The 21260-nt window shown below is 46.0% G+C and overlaps 1 protein-coding gene and 1 long non-coding RNA gene across 4 annotated transcripts in view; both read right to left on the bottom strand.

Moving 5' to 3' along the window:
* Positions 1-900: 900 nt before the first annotated feature.
* Positions 901-2939, bottom strand: LOC121037374 (uncharacterized). Its single transcript, XR_005793745.1, has 3 exons — positions 2834-2939; positions 1794-1902; positions 901-944 (listed from the first exon to the last, which is right to left on the bottom strand). It is a non-coding gene; the product is annotated as an uncharacterized LOC121037374 (long non-coding RNA).
* A 494-nt stretch (positions 2940-3433) lies between these two features.
* The window catches only part of FANK1 (fibronectin type III and ankyrin repeat domains 1), a 108789-nt gene continuing 90962 nt past the window's right edge, over positions 3434-21260 (bottom strand). Inside the window, exons 4-11 of one of the 3 annotated variants that reach the window (XM_040486742.1) lie at positions 16366-16447; positions 15277-15351; positions 14057-14122; positions 7324-7489; positions 4638-4781; positions 4036-4113; positions 3768-3827; positions 3434-3680 (exon numbers count right to left, since the gene is read on the bottom strand). In XM_040486742.1, the coding sequence (XP_040342676.1) occupies positions 3615-3680; positions 3768-3827; positions 4036-4113; positions 4638-4781; positions 7324-7489; positions 14057-14122; positions 15277-15351; positions 16366-16447 (737 nt within the window). In that variant the 3' untranslated portion in view covers positions 3434-3614. The remainder of the gene's footprint in view (positions 3681-3767; positions 3828-4035; positions 4114-4637; positions 4782-7323; positions 7490-14056; positions 14123-15276; positions 15352-16365; positions 16448-21260) is intronic. The other 2 variants (XM_040486743.1, XM_040486744.1) reach the window with 2 other exon arrangements.

Here is a 21260-nt window from a genome sequence, read left to right as displayed (position 1 = left end):
TCGTCCATTTATAATGCTTCGGTTTGCTAACTTTTTTCACATACCTTTTATGTTACAGTCTGTTACTTTTGTACACAGTTCTCATACTGGGGCTCTACAGGTGACAACCTGCTATTTCCGTAGAAAAAGTTCTTGTTAAGAATATTATATCCAATAAATGGTATACAGTAAACGTAAAGACGTGTCTCATTCGTTACTGACAACGTTGCAAAAATGGGGAAAGGGAAACCCTCGTGTGGAAAAACGTGACTAGGGGCACCTGCGTGGGTCAGCTGGGGGAGCGTCCAGCGTCAGGGTGGGTCCTGATCTCAAGGTTCGTGAGTTCGAGCCCCACATCGGGCTCACTGCTGTCGGTGCCGAAAATAAAGTTTAAAAAAATGTGTCTATAATCTCACCCACTTAAAGAGGCACAAGGAAATTCTGGAACAGTACATAAGACACTAAAATGAGTGGGCGGAGGGAGGGGGGGGTCAGGGGACAGGTGCTGCCAGTCTACACAAACCAGTCAGGTGATGGCACAAGAAAGGTGTCTTTAAACAGACACAGAGGGGAGGAGGACAGGACACTCGTTTTGAACAATGTCAAGTGTATAACCGAGCAAAATAATTTTTTCAAGTCACCTTATTTACAAAGGGGAGAAATTCAAAAACACAAGCATGCGGGGGTAGAAATGTGGACATCAGACTTACCCAGAAGGAAAACCTAAGTTTAATGGAAATTTATGAATTTTTGAAAAATAGAATCCAACTTCAAAAAGAACTGCAGAGGGGCGCCTGGGTGGCGCAGTCGGTGAAGCGTCCGACTTCAGCCAGGTCACGATCTCGCGGTCCGTGAGTTCGAGCCCCGCGTCGGGCTCCGGGCTGATGGCTCGGAGCCTGGAGCCTGTTTCCGATTCTGTGTCTCCCTCTCTCTCTGCCCCTCCCCCATTCATGCTCTGTCTCTCTCTGTCCCAAAAATAAATAATAAAAACGTTGAAAAAAAAAATTTTAAAAAAACAAAAAGAACTGCAGAAAATACAAAGAAAAATAGATCTAGAGAATGGTAACAAGGGGTCTCTCTTTCTTACCACCTTTCACCCACATCAAAGCCAGTAGGCAAAAAGTAAGTACCTGGAAGACCTCAGTTAATAATGTCATCAAACTGATATCAAATTGGGATACTTCAAACATACGGAATATGCCTTCTTTCAAAGTGCTTCTGGCAAACTAGGTACACAGAACCATACATAAAACTGTTATGTATACATTATATAATATTATATATTATGCTATATATATTAAATTTCATATATATATATATGTAAATATATATATAATTTTGTATGTTAAGCCACAAAATAAATTCCAAATGGCGGAACACAAGCCTTATGTTGCTTCTTTGGGAAAATTAAAACACAAGATAAGTCACTAATCTCATTAAAGAAAAAAAATAAGAAGCAAAGACACAAAGCACCAGCAAGAAGAATCCAGCAGTCCACTGCAATCTCCAGTGAGATTATTTTAAGAAGGATGGTTCCATCCTTTAAGATCTAATCAAGTCACCAAATCGACAGACTTCAGGGAAATACGCCTTATTAGGGTTACCAGAGACGCTGAAAAGACGTTTGAGGAGATTTAGTTTCTATTCCTGAATTTTTAAGAATCGGAGTAAGGCCAGAAACCATAGGGCTTGAGAGATGCGAATGTCATTTGTGGAAAATTAAACTCACAAGTGTACGACAGGATCCCGGAAGCAGTCATTTTCGGCTAAGTTACACTGGGATAAGAAACCACCCGTCAGTTTCAGTGACTTACCCCAAGGATTATTGCTTACGCACGGGTCACGCCCATCTCTGCGCCGGCTCTGCGCTCCTTGGGGCCCTGGGCTGATGGTGCAGCCTCCCTCGGAGTCACAGCTGGTCTCCTGGCAGAAGAGAGACGTGGAGATTCTTTAAACTTCTGCTCAGAGGGGCAGGAGCCATTTCCGTTAACATCTCATCGACCAAAGTCCCCCCATTATGTGGCCAAGGCTTCTGTGAGGAAGACGGGACGATGTTGCCAAGGTTTTCTCAGTAAGAAGGGATGCGTACTCTTGCCCCAGAGGGGGCTTGTGACTATGATGTACGGCAGACTGAGAAACGAAATGGAGATTGAATTTCAACACCGATCCCGGGGGCGAAACGCGGGGGCCTTGGGAGAGTTGTGACTCTGTGCTCTGATTTTTGAGAGAGATTTAAAAAGTTAATCCAGGGGCGCCTGGGTGGCTTTATCGGTTGAGCGTCTGACCCTTAATTTCGGCTCAAGTCATAATCCTGGGGTCGTGGGATCAAGTCCCTCATCAGGCTCTGCACAGAGCATGAAGCCTGTGAGATTCTCCCCCTCCCTTTCTCTCTCCCTCTCTCTCCCCAGCTCACGATTTCTCTAAAAAATAAAAAGTTAACCTGGCAAATTTAGAGGAATGTGCTTTCGTACAAAAGGTAAAACACTGATGAAGTATGTAAGGAGAGGGACGATCTATGACCCACGAATCCAATTCCTGAGGTGGATATTCTAGAAACTGTGTGGAATAAAGCTGAGCATTGCCAACATCAAGAAAACTGCGCTTTTTCTCTGTGCCCTTCCCCCCAAAGCTTTAGAGCTTTAATTACCTTTTCATCAGTGTTTCCTTACAGAGAAAATTCCACTCCTGGGCAGACCTTCGTAGCTGGCCTTCTCACGGGGCTGAGTTAACCCGCTTGTCCCCGGAACCACAAAACGCACGCGGTCCGCTAGCCCACTTGGCCCGCTTCGCGTGTGTGTCTGCCACATTCAAGCTCCCGCGCACGCGTGCCTAAGCTCCCAACCGGCACACCTACCTCTGGTTCATTCCTACTGGTCTCCCAACCTTCGTGATCGGCATCAAAAACCCTTCTGCTGCTCTGAAGGCGGAACGTTAAGACGCTTCTCTTCGGCAGAGGCGTCACTGTGCCAGCAGGCTGGGCCTTTCATTGTCAGGGCCGAAGTATATGCAAACACATTCTCAGACAGGTCTGTTCTAAAACAGACTGACCCTCCACCAAACACCTCTAATAGAGCGGAATTGGAGTCTTGAAATATGGATGTTGTGCTTTGATGTGAGGCCAACAGCTGAGGAGAAAGCTTTGCACGTGGCCTCCTGGGCTTTCGGGAGGAGCTGTCCCTCCAGGAGGGACCAGCCTGACCACGCAGCCTGGAAGGCCCGGAGTCGGGAGGGGAGGTCATAATTGAAAACACATGAGGGGAAGAATTTCCACAAGGTCCCGGAGCGGCTCAGAGGACAGCCTTGGGGGGGGGGGGGAGCGGAAAGTGGGAGATCCACGTATGTTTGTGCAGCTCCAGTGCATAAACATTTTGTTTCGTGTCTCACTCCAAAAGGCCCAAGTGCAAGAAAACATCCCCGTGCCGGAGACGCCCAGTGAGGACACCACAGGCCCGCGTGCGTAGGTAAAAAGATGTATTTCAAAGTGGGAAACAGTTGTACGTTACAAAAGTCACGGTGAACCTTCAACGAAAATAAAGAATCAAATAAAAAAACTCAAACCAATCAAAGAAATAAAATCAAGTAGTCAAACGTGGGACGTTGTTTCCCCGGGGCTGTCGGGCTACGTGGGGCCCGGCTCAGCAGACAGAGGGCTTCTTCGCCATTTGTTTTCTTTGCCTTTTTTCTAATAAGGAGACCACGTTCTAGAGAAACAAAAACAGATGAAGGTAATCCAAGGGTCCGGGGCTCTTTTATGTTAAAAGTACCACAAAATTAGCCTTGAAAATCACCAAGAGCATCCCAACCTGTCTGTCAAAAACTCTGGCCATTTCTAGGACACCTTTGCCGAACTGAAAGTGAAAACAACAAAGATTATACATATGCATGTGTGTGTGTGTGTGTGTATATATACGTATATACGTGTACATATATACGTATATATATATATATATATGTGCACGTATATACATATGTATATACGTATATAGGTATATATGCATATATATGTATATATTTCTCCTCCAGGGAAAGACTTTAGATAAAGAAGGAGTTATTTACCTCATTTTTTACACTTGCGTCTGCCCCTTTATCAAGAAGTAACTGGACTAACTCCTCGTGATTATTCAACACGGCCACCTGAGAAACAAAAGTCAGCGGGGTGTGAGAGAGGCCGCCCTCCCTGCGGAGGATGCGGCTGGCGGTCAGGGTGGACCCCGTGCAGGCGGGCCCGGAAAATCGGCCAGCCGATTTCTCCGGAAGGCAGAGCCAGCCAGGGCCACCGCGGCTTTGGGGCGAAGGTGAGCGCCAGGGACACGGAAGCAGAGTCTGCCTTTCTCCCCAAGAAGATGACACGAGAGAGAAATGCCAGGCGGGACCAGCACAGAAAGCAGCACGTCCTTTGCTTTAACAGATCTGTTGGGACCCTGCAAAGGCCCAGGGGGCTGGGGCTGGTAATCCTTAAGGAAAGAGTTGTAGGAAGACAACAAAACTACTGTAGTGACCTTGTCATGCCTTCACTACAGGCCGGTGGGGAATACATACAGGCAGCCAAGGCCCAGGGCTCGCGCACGGCCGAATTCACCAGAATCGGCTAATTACAGAAGCGGCTCTCCTCCCAATGGCGCACACAAAGCCGGGCTGTTTTCTGAAGGGTGGCATACCATTAGAGGGGTCTTTCCGTCTTTATCCTTCATGTTCACATCCGCTCCCGCTTCGATCAGCAGAGAGGCTACCCTCTGGTTTCCTGAGACCGCAGATACCCTCATGAGCGGGGTCCATCCCGAGCCCGTGTCCGCAGCGTCTACCTTTATGCCAGAGGAAGAGCTGCCCTGAGTCCAGTCTCTTTTCCCCAAAAGTATTCATCAGAAACTTACAAAGGAATGGTGACTGACCCAACCCCCCTGCCCCCGAGTTGGAGAGCTGGTGAGGACCGAGACACGGGGAGGAGCAAGGGGACCGTGCCCACAGACCGCACACTCACATGCAGTGAGGTGCTGTGTTCAGGCACCTGTACAGGGTGCGGGGAGGCCCCGGGACCTCACACTGGTATCTTCATCTACATTTCGTTCAAATGGTTGAAAGACGGAATAGAAAAAATGAAGCGCCCCTGGGGCGCCTGGGTGGCTCAGTCGGTGAAGCGTCAGACTTTTTGGCTCAGGTCATGATCTCACCGTGAGTTCGAGTCCCACACGGACCTCTGTGCGGATAGCTCCGAGCCTGGAGCCTGCTTCGGATTCTGTGTCTCCTTCTCTCTCTGCCCCTCCCCCACCCTCTCCCTCCCCCCCCCCCCAAAAAAAAAAATTAAAAAAAAAAAAAATGTGTGTGTGTGTGCACAGACACGCACAAACACCCCTAACTGTGTTACGGAAGGATTACACAAAGATGTTAGTAAAACACTAGAATGGAATAACATAACCAGAAACTGCCAGTAAGTCCTGGGAACGCTGCAGGTTATTTGTATGTATGAGATTATCCTCTGCAACATCATTAGGATTTGCACCTCTTTGTCATGCAAATAACAAATAACCTTGGAGCAACAGACTCCATTATGTTTAAATAATAAAATAATCGCCTTGTTTTACACTGTGCTTTATGCGGTCTTCCGGTGAACGTTGACCCACGTTTTCTCGTTTGGTTCTGAGGGTTAACTAGGGGTAGGCGCTTTTATTGATGCTTTACAAATGATGAAACCAAATCTCCGAGAAGTCAAACGCCTTTCCCGAGGTCACATGGCTCATTAAATGCGGAGATGGTTCCCCACACAAGTCAGCTGCTGTTGGTATAAAATCATCATATTCCAGAAGGGTGGCCCCAATGCCCTGCTTGGCTCCCAGATCCCTCCTGTAGCCAAGTCACCCAAACAATGGGTGACCCCTCTGGCAAAAACATGGAGGCACTCATGTTGACATCATCTACCCGCCCCCCCCGCCAGCCACGTAGAGATCTTCAGTGGACACATTCATGTAACTCCAGCGCTAAGGAAAGAAAATTTACCCCCAATAAAGTGTGCTCGTATCTGAAGCCCAGAAAGTCTATGTTTCCAAAACTACCGTATTTAAAGGATCATGGCGGAGACACGCCCTTCTTTCAGCAAAGGTCAACCTCCATTTTTAACTACAGACTTTTACTGGGACCAAAGCATGAGCAGAGTTCATCATAAACCAAACGAGGAGACTGAGGTTCTCACTACCACACAAGGCGGGTGGGACCCGGCCCTGCCACCGAGGCCCACAGGCTAATCCTTCTGACCTCTCGTGCAGCTTTCTAAAACAAAGATAACAAGAAACGTAATAAAAAGGAATTACCTTAACGACTGAAGTTTTTCCTTCAAGGGGCCCCTTCCTCAGGCCGCTGAAGGCATCAGCAGGGGCCAGTGAGACCCCACAATTAGGCCTGGGCTTCCCTCAAACACACTTCAGGGACAAGCTAGAACAAATCCGCCCACATCTTCCAAGAGACATGACTTTTCCCAGTTTGGGTTTATTTTCCAGGTCAACGGTTTCAGTTCTCAGTGCTCTCCGCCATCTGGCAATCTCAGTGAGGACAGCATTTTGTTTGCCACGATTCCTTACTTCCGGGCCTTGAAATTTTTATCTAACTTCTTTCCAGTCTTGCGCTAAAATTCTCAAAGTTATCAGCAATCACCATGATTGAGCTAATCCTTCTTCTTGACCTTCAAACAGCTACAGAAGTCCAAACAATGCCGATCCTATTTGCTAAACCAAATTTGTACTTTCTGATAACATGAAAATACCAGAAGGATACCCACCCGTCTGCTTCAAGGTAAAGGCCCTAGGAGATGAAATGCTCTGCTTGTGACATGATCCCTTTGCTCTCTGGAAGGGTTTTGTGATGAAGAATCTTTAAAGCAACCCAAGAATAAAGAGAGTCTAATTCCAAGGGCAACAAAGAGCCCTATGGCTGTGAGGGTTCTTGACATCCTGTGTCTACGGCACCTAAGAGAGTCTCCAGTACGTGGCAGGTGCTCAGTAAAGTTTTGCTGACAGACCGAGTGAACAGATAATGACCTAATGAACAAAGGAACAACCAAAATGGAAGCATGGTCAAGTCCAGCTCTGGATTCATCAGTTGTTTTGTTTTGTTTTTTCCTACACAAGACAAACCTCCATGACAATCTGAAGCTTCACTATCCTATCAAGTCTACGGTGATCTCTTTTCCCAAGGCTTCCGGAACCTTCTCACTGAGAAGTCGGAGAACTTTCTGCAGCATTTCTAAGTTGAACTAATCAAGGGCATCCACATAAGACTCTGCTTCTCCTCAACCCTGTGGAACAGAGTTTCAAGGTCTTAAGGACACAGGTGTAGTTGACAAGGAAGATCCCGTACCTCACAGCCATCTTTTATCATCCACTCGATCACGTTGCAGTGGCCTCCGTCCGCGGCCCAGTGTAGAGCCGTACAGCCTCCTAGGTCTCTGGTCTCCCAAGAAGCACCGTGTCTTCGGAGATATTTCACCACATCCAGGTGTCCCGCATAGCACGCAAGCATCAGACTGCAACATACAGAAGCAGCAGCATTAGCTGTAAGCGCAGTTGCCAAACTCAGGTCCACATCTCACCCTCCGCGGCTTAAACCAAGAAATCCTAACGTGAGTAGAAGAGCCCTGAAGGTTATTCGTGTGAAAGGCTGAAAAAGCCTTCAGACGTTGCACTAAATAAGTTGGACACAAAAGGCATATTTTATGATTCCATTTACGTGAAATGCCCAGAACAGGCAAACCCACAGGGATAGAACCGGAACATTAGCTGTTTCCAGGGGCTGGGGGAGAAGAAGTGGGGAGGGACTGCCAAGGAGTAGAGGGCTTCTTTCTGGGCTGATTGACAATGTTCTGGAATTATACAGTGGCAGGGGTTGCACAACTTTGTTAATACATTCTTTAAGTGCCGAATTTTAAAGGAGTGTGTGAATTATATTGCAATTACAAAAAAATAAAGTATCACTGTAACTGAGTAAGACATTGGATTTAAAAATATCCATGAGTCCATGAAGATATTCAAAAAAATAGAGGGGAGAAAATAACTCCTTTGACATTACTGAAGATGGCTATTTGGCCAATTCCATACTCTAAATCTTGGTATTTAAAGAAAATAATTAAACGTTTAGTCTGCCTTTGTAGAATGAAATGTAGACTATCCTCAGTTGATGAGGGAAAGCCCTTTTCCATAGAAGCCTGCCAGCTAATCAACATGGAAGGAATTACAGAATTAGGAAGTCACATTTTTGCAACTCCAAATTAAATAATTGATTTGGGCAAGGACCATCAGTGGATGGCAAAATTGTTGGGTAAAAGGTTAAGGGAGCACAGGACACTCACGCCATGCCGAATGATCAGCCTGTCGATAATTTGCTGATTTCAGTGGGAAACCACATTTTTACAAAGAAGAGGTTTAAGTCATTACACTTGAACCAAATGAGCAAACCTAGAATCACCAACTGTGGGCCAACATGCCTTCCTGATGGATAGTCACAACACTAGCTCTGAAAGTTAACCTGCACCTCATCAAGCCTTTAAACCTAATTTTAACCTCATTGGCAATAAAGGGACAAATGAACAAGGTGAACGCTGCCTCCGCAAGTAGGAGACAACTAGGCAACTCAAGAACAGAGAGCATTCTATAGGATAACTGGTCTGGTCTCCTCAAAATGTCATTGCTAGGAGAAAAATAAAATATTTAAACCAGAAAAAACATGGATGGAGGACCAGTCTAGAATAAAAGAGATTAAGCAGATAGGACAACCAGATGTAATGTATGAGCCTTAGTTGGATCATGGTCTTGCCCCATAGCCCCCTCCCCAATAAAGCCATGGTGACCTTTCGGAGGGCACGTGAGGAGACCTGAATAAGTGATGGGAGCATCAGCGATGTCGAGGAATTCGTGTGAAGTGTCTTAGGTTATGCAGGTTGACGGCCTGGTTTTTAGGCAACTGAAACATTGAGGGGTAGAGGGTTATGGTGCCTACCAGCCTCAAAATAGTTAAAAGCTACTAAAAATGTAGACAGAGAAGCAAATACGGCTAAGATTCAACAACTGCCAAACCTAGGTGGTGAGTATATAGAAATTCATTCGTACTGTTCTTGCAACTTCGCTAAATGTTTGAACTTTTCAAAACAAAGAGTTGAGCGGGGGTGAGGGGGAGGAAGGTCTTCCCAAGAGGGCAATTCTACAAAGTCTCTGAGTGATAAAGACAATGTCCAGCTCTGAGACCCAAGCCTAGGCTGGGCTGGAACCAGACGTCCACATTTCTGTATCCTGATGCAGGCCTTCACTTCTTGGAGACTCCCAGAAGAGAGCCAGTGGGCCCTTGACCTGCCCAAGGCACGCGGTGCTTGCTGAGTACGTAGACTGCCAATGCTTCATGCAGCTGTTTCAGGCTCCCTTTAGATGCATTGCTTTCCACAGAGAGTTCATCAACTTACACTTTGGTCAACTGCATCCGAGTAACATGAGCCCGTTTTATTCACCTACACCAGCACCACTAACATTTTTTTAATGTTTTATTTTTTGAGAGACAGAGAGAGAGACAGAGCACACACGTGCACATAAGCGGCGGAGGGGCAGTGAGAGGGGGGACAGAGGATCCAGAGCAGGCTCTGCACTGACAGGCTGACGGCAGTGAGCCCCATGTGGGGCGCGAACCCACGGACCACGAGATCATGACCTGAGCTGAGGCCTGACCTCAACCGACTGAGCCACCCAGGTGCCCCTACTATCATTTTTTCATGAACAATATGACAATACTCTTGTAATTTTTATTACTAGCAGTTCTGCATGTTAGCTTTTTAATTTTTTCTGCTATGAATTGTCATTTTGTGTAAACTGCTCTTTTCTACTGTGTATCTTTGTGGGGGGGGGGGGGTTGTATGTGGATCTTCTCTGGATTAAAGATGCCAGTCATTTCTCTATAATGTATTTGCAAATCTTTCCCCCGGACTATCCTTAACTTTGTAATTAAGCTTTTTTTTAATGTGTTAGGTGCTTTTAATCTTCTCCTTAGGGACTTATATATATCTATGATTTTGCCTTTCCCATTGCAAGATCTGATAGATATATATTGTGTTTTCTATGGTTCTGTTTTTTACATTTAATTCTTTTTTAATTATTTTTTTTAATGTTTATTCATTTTTGAGAGAGAGAGAGAAAGAGACAGAGACAGAGTGCAAGCAGGGGAGGGACAGAGAGAAGGAGACACAGAATCCAAAGCAGGTTCCAGGCTCTGAGCTGTCAGCACAGAGCCCGATGCGGGGCTCGAATCCACGAACTAGGAGATCATGACCTGAGCCAAAGTCAGACGCTTAACCAACTGAGCCACCCAGGTGCCCTTTACATTTAATTCTTAATTCATCTGGAATTTATTTGGGTGCATGGCTATATAAGGCCAGAATTTAATTTTTCTTCAAATAGCTTTTTCTAACATGTTCCTCATTAGGCTGTGTTGCCCCCATCATCATAAACTTCTTACATCCATGGGTACCTATTTCTATTTCACACTATAGATCTTTGTTTCCAATTATTTATGCCAGTATCATACTACATTAATTACTATAACTTTATAAGGCATTTTTTTTTATTTAAAAAAATTTTTTTTTCCAACGTTTATTTATTTTTGGGACAGAGAGAGACAGAGCATGAACGGGGGAGGGGCAGAGAGAGAGAGGGAGACACAGAATCGGAAACAGGCTCCAGGCTCCGAGCCATCAGCCCAGAGCCTGACGCGGGACTCGAACTCACGGACCGCGAGATCGTGACCTGAGCCGAAGTTGGACGCTTAACCGACTGAGCCACCCAGGTGCCCCTGATCTTGCTTATAAATAGTGATGATAAAGTTTTTTTTTTTTAATTTTTTTTTCAACGTTTTTATTTATTTTTGGGACAGAGAGAGATAGAGCATGAATGGGGGAGGGGCAGAGAGAGAGGGAGACACAGAATCGGAAACAGGCTCCAGGCTCCGAGCCATCAGCCCAGAGCCCGACGCAGGGCTCGAACTCCCGGACCGCGAGATCGTGACCTGGCTGAAGTCGGACGCTTAACCGACTGCGCCACCCAGGCGCCCCTATAAGGCATTTTAATAACTGTCCAAAGTCTTTCCACACTTCTCTCCAACAAAGGTAATAGCTGTTGTTGTCCCTTCGTTCTTCCAGGTGAATCACAAAACCATTTTGATGGGCTCCCAAGAATAATTCCTTGTGAGGCTATACTGGGTCAATATATTATTAATCTGGGAAAAACTGAAAATTTTACAGGATTCAGTCTTGCCATCCTAGCATATGGAATATGTCCCTGTTTTTTAAACTTTTAGATCTCTCAGTACTTTTTATAGGCTTTGAATACAAATTTCTCACTTTCCTTACTTTTATTCTATTTTGCTTCCCTCATTATATTTATTAACTGGTTATTGCTGTTATTTAAGACGATTTCTTCCTTTATCTTGTAGCTGGCCCCTTTACCGAACCTCCTTATCAAGTCCAAGTCTTTGAAAGCTGATTCTCTTGGGGACTGCAAGGAAGGTGCAGAACTCTTACTCCATTTCATATCTCGCCAGACTGATCGGTGTTCCAGAATACCGATCACGAAGTAACATACAACGTGTACTTACCAGATGCCAAAGCACCGTTCTATGCATTTCATATATTGACTTGTTAAGGGCTCACAATTCTCGAAGTACTTCTGTTACCCTTATCTTGTAAACGGGGAAATTGAGGTCAGAGAGGTTAAGTAATCTGCTCAACGTCCTACGCCCTGAACATAGAGGAATCTGGATTTGACATCAAGCTATCTGGCTCTCACCCACTCTCGTGGGCTTCACTACTAATTTTTAAAAGGAATCTGTCAACACTGAGAAGGATACCAGCTGACCGTCTTCCACGATACACAACTTGGTGTGATGGAATCAAAGGACTCACTTCATCAGCAGAGGCAGGTCCTCTCATGTACCAGACACTATGACAGGACTGAAAGCATCCTGCACTTTAAAATTTTTTTTTTAACGTTTATTTATTTTTGAGACAGAGAGAGACAGAACATGAACAGGGGAGGGGCAGAGAGAGAGGGAGACACAGAATCGGAAGCAGGCTCCAGGCTCTGAGCCATCAGCCCAGAGCCTGACGCGGGGCTCGAACTTACGGACCGCAAGATCGTGACCTGAGCTGAAGTCAGACGCTTAACCGACTGTGCCACCCAGGCGCCCCAGCATCCTGCACTTTAAAGACGAAGATACTTTAACTACTAAAGGGGCCGAGTTGCACCAAATTTTTGTTTTGTGTCTACACATACACAGGTTTTCACCTTTGGTCTACTAACAGGAAGCATTATATTAAGAAATTTCCTAATCTAGACCTCCTTACCCTCCTGCATGATCCTCTGAGTTGGGATGGAAGAGACATCAATACCTGTGTACATATCAACACGTGAGCAGCTTTCTTTGTATCAGACTTTAGCAGTCAGGTTATCCTCTGTAACTTTCCAACTTCCTCTCTGCTCTGGAAAAGTTCAAAGTCATCGGTACCTAAAATCTGAGCAAGCTTATGGGTAGAACCGTCAAGCCACAGAACCTGTGCTGGAGGTAATCCTTTAATAATTTTCTCATGTCTTCCATGGATATTGGTTGTTGCAGATTTTCTGCGCCTTGGGTTGGTTTTGGTCATGTAAATTTTCTCAGAAAAGGTATCATCGAAAAGATAGTTTCCATGAAATTTTCAACTCTACCACCATAGACACAAGTGCACCATCTTCTTTTTACATGGAGATTTCCTCTATCGCCACTATTACGGACCCTTCCAAAATTCTATTTATTCTTCTTAAATTTCCAAAAGATCTTCTAACTATGGCGCTATGTACCATTTCAAAATTCTAATTTTTCTCAGATTGGTAATAAATTGGTCCATTTTCTTGTGTAGCTTTTTTTATGCAGCAGCTTGCGTTTTTTTGCTCTTACGTTATTCAACGATCTATTTTCTTTTTTTTTAACTTTATTTTTTAGAGAGAAAGCACAAGCAGGGAAAGGGCAGAGAGAGAGACAGAGAGACAGAGAGAGAGAGAGAGAGAGAGAAAGAGAGAAAGAGAGACAGAGAGAGAGAGAGAGAGAGAGAGAGAGAGAGAGAGAGAGAGAGAGAATCTTAAGCAGGCTCCACACTCAACGCAGAGCCCGATGCAGGGCTCAACCTCACGACCCTGGGATCACGACCTGAGCCGAAACCAAGAATCAGACAGACGCTCAAGTGACTGAGCCACCCAGGTGCCCCAAACAATCCTTCAGTTTTCTAATCAACTTCTCCTTTTCTTTCCTCTTTCCTACCTCTCAAGGTCCATATTTTCTTTAAGTTGGTATTATTCTTTTTCAAACTTCTTGAGTTGAAGGCTTAATTCCAAATTAACCCAAGGGTTACTCAGAAAACTTTTTAACTTTTTAAGGGATTTTTTTAAGCATTCCTTAAAATCCATTACTGTGTGTGTTCATAGCCTGTAGTGGGTTAGGCTTTCTGAGCTTAGGAATTGCTGTTTTTCCCTTGTGGCCCACCAAAGGTGACCAGTGTTTTGTAGCCACCCTTAGACACTAGTCTGTAGGGCACACACCTTTGAGCTGCACTCTGATGAGACTCTAAGCTCCTTGAGCAAAGCCCTTGCGTTTTCCACGCCGTTCTACCCAACAAATACGGGTTGCTTAGAATTAATCAGTTAATTAAACCTAATCGCTAGAACAGTGATTATTTTTAAGTCCTTGTAGAACATTCTTTTATCTCTCTAAATATAGGTTGCCAAGTTGCACGATCTTTTCGAAAACTTCTCCCACACTGCACCCCGAGCTTTTGCCACACAAAGTTCTTGGGTCGTATCTTTGACTGAGGGTACGTGCATTATAATTTGTGGCCCATAAACACCCTGCTGAACAAAGGAATGAGTATACCAATGAACAAGCCAGCCTTTGTCATCGACATCTTTCAGTTGGGATACAGTCCTGTCGAAAGAAGCTGCATCAAATATTTGGGTTGGATCAAAAACCCGCTGGGCACAAGCCTAGTCACACAAGTCGGGGGACATTTCAGGGCACGTTAGCCACCTACCTGTCCTTGCCACTCCCGTTCTTCAGATTCACATCCGTGCCATTAGAAACGAGGATTTTCACAAGCCTAAAGGAGACAAATTTGAATGTCACTAGATCCGTAGCTTTGATGGGTAGGAACCCACGATGATGCACTAACCATAAACAGCACTACATTTAAGACCCATCTCCATACTTTCTTCTCTATCTTCAGAGGCCAGCTGGCTTCGAAGGCAGGAGGTTTTTAAACCAGAAAACTACCCCTTCAACACCAAAAAAAGGGGGAGGGGGCGTCTATCCCTCACATGAATTATTCATTGGAAACAAAGTATATCACATGAAACACATTATACTATCAAACTAATCCACTGTCACTTTAATGACCCTTTTAAATAGATTTTCGAACGGCAGCATTTGATAAAATATAGGTCTTTTTTTCCAAAATGGGCACTTAAGTAGTTCAATATAAACATGATTGAAAAATAGGCTATTCGTATTTATGCTTCTGCGTGGCATAGAGATAATGGAGTGTGTCAGTGAAAATTATATCTTAGCAACCTATCAGGAAAGTTGGTTTTCCAGAATCAATACCCTTCCGCTCTATTTTTTTCTAACAAAATTCAAATTCCAATAACCAGTTTTCCTGGGACATATAAAATATATTAGAAAATACAATTAAGTGACTACCTCTCTTCCTCACCATAGGATTTATACATTTTTACATGGCCTCCTGCTTGTTGTAGAACTTCGTGATTAAGACGGCTGAGGGGCGCCTGGGTGACTCAGTCGGTTGAGCATCTGCCTTCGGCTCAGGTCACGATCTCACAGTTCGGGAGTTCGAGCCCCACATCGGACTCTCTGCTGTCAGCGCAGAGCCCGCTTCGGATCCTCTGTCCCCACCTCTCTCTCTCTCTCCCTCTGTCCCTCTCTCTCTCTCTCTCTCTCGCTGCCCCTCCCCCACTCGCTCACACACATGCTCCCTCTCTCAAAAATAAACAAAAAGAAAAAACACATAAAGGCATAAAAAAACACATTAAAAAAAGAAAAATAAATAAATAAAAAGTTAAAAAAGGGAAAAAACACAGCTTAGTTTTTGTTCCGCCCTTACATGGCACGGTTTTGGAAAGGGAGAAGAAGTGGGGTTCCTGCATGCTCTGTTCTCTCCCCGCCCATATTCTGACCGGAGCCTTTGGGGAAAGACAAATGTTCAACCACTCAGAGATACGAGAGGAGGAGCCCCACCTGGTATAGCCTTTCTGGGCAGCGACCATCAGGGCGGTAAAGCCAAACTTATTGGGAACATCCACCTTAACGTTTCTTGGGAAAAACACGGAGAAAAGAGATTAACGTGCTTGGCATGGCTCCCTGGAGAGTCACCGCTGATGTCTCACGCAGGGCACAGGTGGCCACAATGATTCACTTTCCCAAAAATTCCGATTTCTTCTGGGCCATTAAGTTTCTGTGGTCTTCAACTGCCCCGCCTAGTATTTTAAAAGGATTCAAAGGCACAAGGAGAGAAAAGTGTTGTGATTTCACTTAGACTAAGCAATCCCTTCAACTCAGAACCATGATGCCACCAGATGGGACACTCTATGAGGAGTACCTCCCCCGCCTATAGCAGGGGACACGGTCTTCGGTTCAGACACTGGTCCACCATGAGCCTACGCTGGGGGAGACATGCTTTCCCGTCTCACCTAGCAGACAAGAAACGCTGCCACTGAAGGAGGAAAGCAGAGCTCTTAAATACCAGTTTAGAAGCCTTGGCTTTTTGTGGGATACCTCTCTTCGCCAACTTAAGAGCCCTACTCGCAAATGACCTGTCTTCTCACACACTCCAAACTATTGATACTCAAAAAGAATCTAAGTTACATTGTCCCCTTTGCATTAGGAGGCAGCCTCAACGTCCCATCCGTAGCCACTGTATTGGCTACCTTTCTTTGAGCGTTTTACCAACCTTTTGAACAAGAAACAGCTGATGTCATGATTCCTTCATTTCATCAGGAATGAGATAAATATGGGCACCTTGGGGGTGAAAGGTGCCTAAACGCTATGGCAGAGAAGCCAGAGTCAGAAATTATTTCTGGGAAAGAACACAGGACACCCAGACTTCTCACTTTCATCTTCAATTTTCATTAGATAATTATAAAATATAGGATTTACACGGGGCATAAAGGTCATCTTTATTAACTATGCTGAACTCACACTAGTCACTGGAGATCAATTTTGGAGCAATGTCGAAGGCATGGAAAATCTGGGGGAAGTAAGTGTGATTTTACGCACTTGCTGGGCATTAAAAATTAAAAAAAAAAATTTAAGGCATATTTCTCTCACCCTCCTTGAAGTATTCGAACCAGCAAATCTTCATCATTCACACTGACAGCTCGATGAAAGTGCTCATTACTTATGGGTTCTCCTGAACAAAGAAGATGGAAAGCAGTCATCCAAAATCACAGAGAGAAGATTCATCCTGGCTACCTCCCCCGCCGCCCCCCACCCAGTGGACTGGAGTGGATGCTCATACGTTCACCTCCAAGAAGGCACTTGGCTATTCCGTTAAGTAGATCTTCGGTTTCCTATTGAACTTCTTTTACTGAAAAAGACCTTGTTTCCGTACATTAAGAACATTTAGATGGTCCTAAGGACCGGGGATAGTCTCTAGTTCTAAGAGTATTACTTTGTGAGTGTGGTTTTGATATGTGAAAATAATGCTTTCAGATTTCCTAAGACTTAATACACGCCTCTTATGAGCCAGGAAAAGCCCCACTATCGTCACAATATGGTTTTGTTTGCCAAAGAGTCACTAAACTGCTTGAAGAAACAATAAAAATAAATTGCTTCGATTCAGGGGCGCCTGGGTGGCTGCGTCGGTTAAGCGTTCGACTCTTGGGTTTAGCTCAGGTCACAATCTCACGATTTGGGAGTCCAAGCCGCACGTCAGACTCTATGCTAACAGGGCAGAGCCTGCTTGGGATTCTCTCTCCCTCTCTCTCTGCCCCTCCCATGTTGGTTGTCTCTCTCTCTCTCTCAAAAATAAATTTTAAAAAATAAAACCTTTAAAACAAATCTGCTTTAAATTGCTTCGATACTTGAAATCCTAAATTTCAGTTCTTCCCAAGAATGTAACATTCAGGTTGGCCCGGTCTCTCCCGAGCTTCCAGGGGCAGGAAGGGCTCATTCACAGAGGGGGACCGCCGTGAGAAAGCCCGATTGTGGGGGAGAGCCTGCCAAGTGGAGAAGAGCGAGGAAGAGGGTTCTGCAAAATACTCAAGGCACAACGGGAAGTGGGCAGAAGGGAGGGCGTCCCCCTGTGCTGGAAAACAGGGACTCCTCAGAGAGGAGAAAAGGCTTGAAGTTCAGAAATGAGCAGAGCGGGAGGAAAAAGGACCAGGCGAGGGAAGCCCGACTTTCGAGGCATTTGTTCCACGACTTGACTTGTTTCACATGGACGTCCTAATTGTGTGAACACTTACTCGTAAATGAGACACAAGGGAGGCACTCAGAACAGCACCGGGCACCCGGTTAATATCCAACACGGGTCTGTGGTCGAGCTGGTGGCATTGGGGCGTGGCGGCTGCCCTTATGCGGCACAGCCCCACCATGCTCTTCTGCCTACGCCCAGCCCCCTACACGCACTTAGCACCTGACCCAGATGGGTACCGAGCTGATAATCCCCAGTTCCGGCAGCTCAAAGGTCTCATTCATTCATTCATTCATTCAACAAACGTTCATTAAGTAACTCACGCGTCCGGTCTTGACACTGACCAGAGAGAACAAGACAAGCACGTTCCCCTCCCTTTAGTATCCTAAACCCTAAAACACCCACCGCCTACACTGCACCCCAGACTGCTTCCTGGGGCCCACCCACCACCTCACCGCCCTCTCTGCAGAGGCCCCCTGCGCATCGCTGCCCGGTGGGAAGTAAAACTCCCTGCTCCTGCTCCTTATGGTAGAAAAACTCTGTGGGATGTCAGCTCCTGGGCACTGGAGCCACTTTCCTACCGGTTTCCTTGGAGGATTTTTGCTGGGAAACCGGGGACAGAAGAATGTAGGGATCGCTGTCAGAGTGACCTTTTAACTGATACCCTTTCTGCTGGTAAAAATAAAGTTAAGCCAAGTTAAAACCGTTTTGAAATAACAATTTTGTCTGCTAGAGCTTGCCAATCTCCTAAAGATTTTTTTTAGCCACGTTGTACTTCCTTTTCATCATTCCGCACATATTTTTAGGCCAAGAGCTTCAAATAAAAGTATCATGATAAAATGTCAAGGGACAGGACCCACCGCTGTCCCCGGGCCTTCCCAGGAAGATCATGGCTAGCCTGGGGGTTCCACCTGGGGACTAGGGAAGGGAACAGGGTTTTGCACACCCTCCCCATGCCCCCAGAGGGCATTCGGCAAAGTCTGGAGACGTTTTTTTGTTGTCACATCTGTTGGCTAGAGGCCAGGAATGCCGACAAACATCCTACAGCACACAGGATGAGAATGATCCAGCCCCCAAATGTCAAAAGTGCCAATGTTGAGAAACTCTGGGCTAGAGTAATATGGACTTCAAGTGATCTATTAGGTGACCCATCCATACTTGAGTAGACAAACCCATGGAAGGTTTCCCTTTCTTCTTCAGATAGGAGGAGAAGAGCAGGAGGGCAACTGTGCATCTGCTACCCCACCAAATAGCCCCCCTCCTGTGACTCTCAAACTTCAATCCTCACTTAAAATACAAAAACAAGCAATTTGCATAGACTCATCCAGAAGAACACAGGAAGCTCATCCTAGTCCTACTGACTTTTAGAATATGGCATCCTAACTCAAATCCTACTGAGTAAGCTCTACCTAGGACTCGACACAAGGCTTCCTAGACTCTTCTTCAGAACACAAAACAGAGAGCCAGGAAGGCTGAGCGAGTTGTCCAAGGTCCAGCAGGTAGGAGTGGGCAACATCGGACCTCAAAACGAGTCTTTTCACGAGGCCACGCTCCTTCCTCGGGTGGGAGGTAGCTGACCAAGCCATCGCATGCTTCCAATCGTATTAAACCTTGAATATAAGCAGACTTCTTAAATAAACAACTATGATCCCCCTCACAAAGTGTTCGATGAAAGGGAATGCCAGAGACTAAAACGCTCCAGAAAAGTGCTAACTTCTTGAGATTTTAAAGAAAGCTCTAAAAGCACTCGCGGTATCCCAGCATATTGATGCACCAACCGCCTCCAATCGGCATCATCTGTCTGACATGACCTGTACAGCTGTCCCAGTAGGGGGGCACCCCCTGGTGCGTCCTACCCACAAAGCCCCGCAGCGTGCAAATATCCGGAAATGGAAGAAGCTCATTTTGGGCTTAGAAGCTTGAGTGCTGCGTGCAGCCAAGACTGGAGTACTTTGAGAGTAGGACATAACTTAAATGAACGTATCGCCTAGTCCGGCTTCTGCAAGAGGTAACCAGTGCCCTCGTAACTTGATCTGAAAACAAAAGGACGTCTCACGGAAGAGAAGGAACGCAGCAAAATTGTTCATCATTCCTTGCTGAGTTTCATTCAGCAAAAGGAAGCAAGAACCATCATTCGGGGCATAAAAAACTATCATCTGCAGCGTTAACTCATTAACCCGTCTCAGAAAACTGCCAGGAAGGCAAAGAGCTTCTGAGGGTTCGCACCAGACGTGAATCAACCAAGGAACGGAACAGTCCCGGTTTACGCGAACTTGACAGAGAAACAGAAATGAAAAGGCTCATGTTCGCAGTGCAGAGCATTTCTATCTCCCCCCATAAACGGGAGTCCCCCCCCCCCCCCAAAAAAAAGGAAATTCCAGGTGAGCCAAATGTTCTACTCCTCCTACCCTTGAATCCTTTAAGACATTGTGGGCCTGGCCCAAGGGACTGCCATCAGTCAAGTGCAATTGACTGTAAAGAAGGCAGGCTTTGGGGCGCCTGGGTGGCGCAGTCAGCTAAGCATCCGACCTCAGCCGGGTCACGATCTCGCGGTCCATGAGTTCGAGCCCCGCGTCGGGCTCTGGGCTGATGGCCCGGATCCTGGAGCCTGTTTCCGATTCTGTGTCTCCCTCTCTCTCTGCCCCTCCCCCATTCATGCTCTGTCTCTCTCTGTCCCCAAAATAAATAAACGTTGAAAAAAAAAATTAAAAAAAAAAAAAAAAGAAGGCAGGCTTTGCCTCTGTGGGCTTGTTTAGCTAATGTTTACCCTGAGTGTTGCAATGACAAACACACAGACACAGAATGGATACTGCCCGTGGGGAGGATGTCCGGGAATGCTCACCTACGCTGGACGGAACTCATCAGGCAGGACCAAATGAGGGACCACCCAGGAGGAGAAGGCAGAAAGCCATCGCCCTGTTCTGTAAAAGGGTCATTCGGCCACACATATGCCAGCAGATATCACAACGGGGGAACACCTTTCTTGGTGGAATTTAAGTCTCTATTAGAAGCAGTGAATAAATGATGAGCTCATTGGAGGAGATATTTGCCAATTAGCAAGCAGCAGCTGTTTTTCTCTTTTTAAGGGCCCAACTGATTAAAATTGCATGCCTCATTTAAGCAAGAGTCTCGTGTACTTTACCTGGAATTCAAAAAAAAAAAAAAAAAAGCTGAGCATCCTTTATTCAAACAAAGTACAGGCTTTTGCGACTCATTAAAACACTTTCAAACTAAATGCAAATGATCAGCCCACAGAAGCATTTTTACTGGTTTTGTAGAATATTCACATTTGTAATTCTTTGTTTAGCATGACCTGCCCCCCTTGAGGGAGTCTGCTGTGGGTGTTATAAATATAATAATAGTACGGGAGAGCAGCAGCCAGCAGGAAGACGGTACCTGACCCTCGTCACCCAGGAGAGCCCCCGAGGCCGCGTCTGGGCTGCAGCACTGCGCTGTGACCTGACAGAGAAATGCTCCGCAAGCCCCAGTGCCCCGGTCATCACCAGGAACCACATCTCCATCACGCCTGGTCCCCGCAGCAGGTCTTGTCTAATGACCCATGGAAGCCATGGACCGCAGTGACAGATGCCCTGGACTACTGGACCAGCTCTCCGTGGCCGCCTCTCGGAAGCCAGCTTGGCAAGAAGGCGGCACAATCCCCGTCAGCTGAAAGGGACTAAGGTTTCTGCCCTTCCTAAAGAGCTCCCAATGGTACCCAAACACCCCGTCAATTCTGGCCACAAGGCCCAGAAGCCCCTGCCCTGACGCGATATGACGAAAGATGCCAGTGCCACCCGAGGTTCACCGT

This window comes from Herpailurus yagouaroundi, unplaced genomic scaffold (genome assembly GCF_014898765.1).
Source record: "Herpailurus yagouaroundi ecotype Mexico unplaced genomic scaffold, PumYag 163, whole genome shotgun sequence".
NCBI classification, from domain to species: Eukaryota; Metazoa; Chordata; class Mammalia; order Carnivora; family Felidae; genus Herpailurus; species Herpailurus yagouaroundi.
The sequence above is the reverse complement of the archived record's forward strand: the minus strand, read 5'-3'. Positions and strand labels throughout refer to the sequence as shown.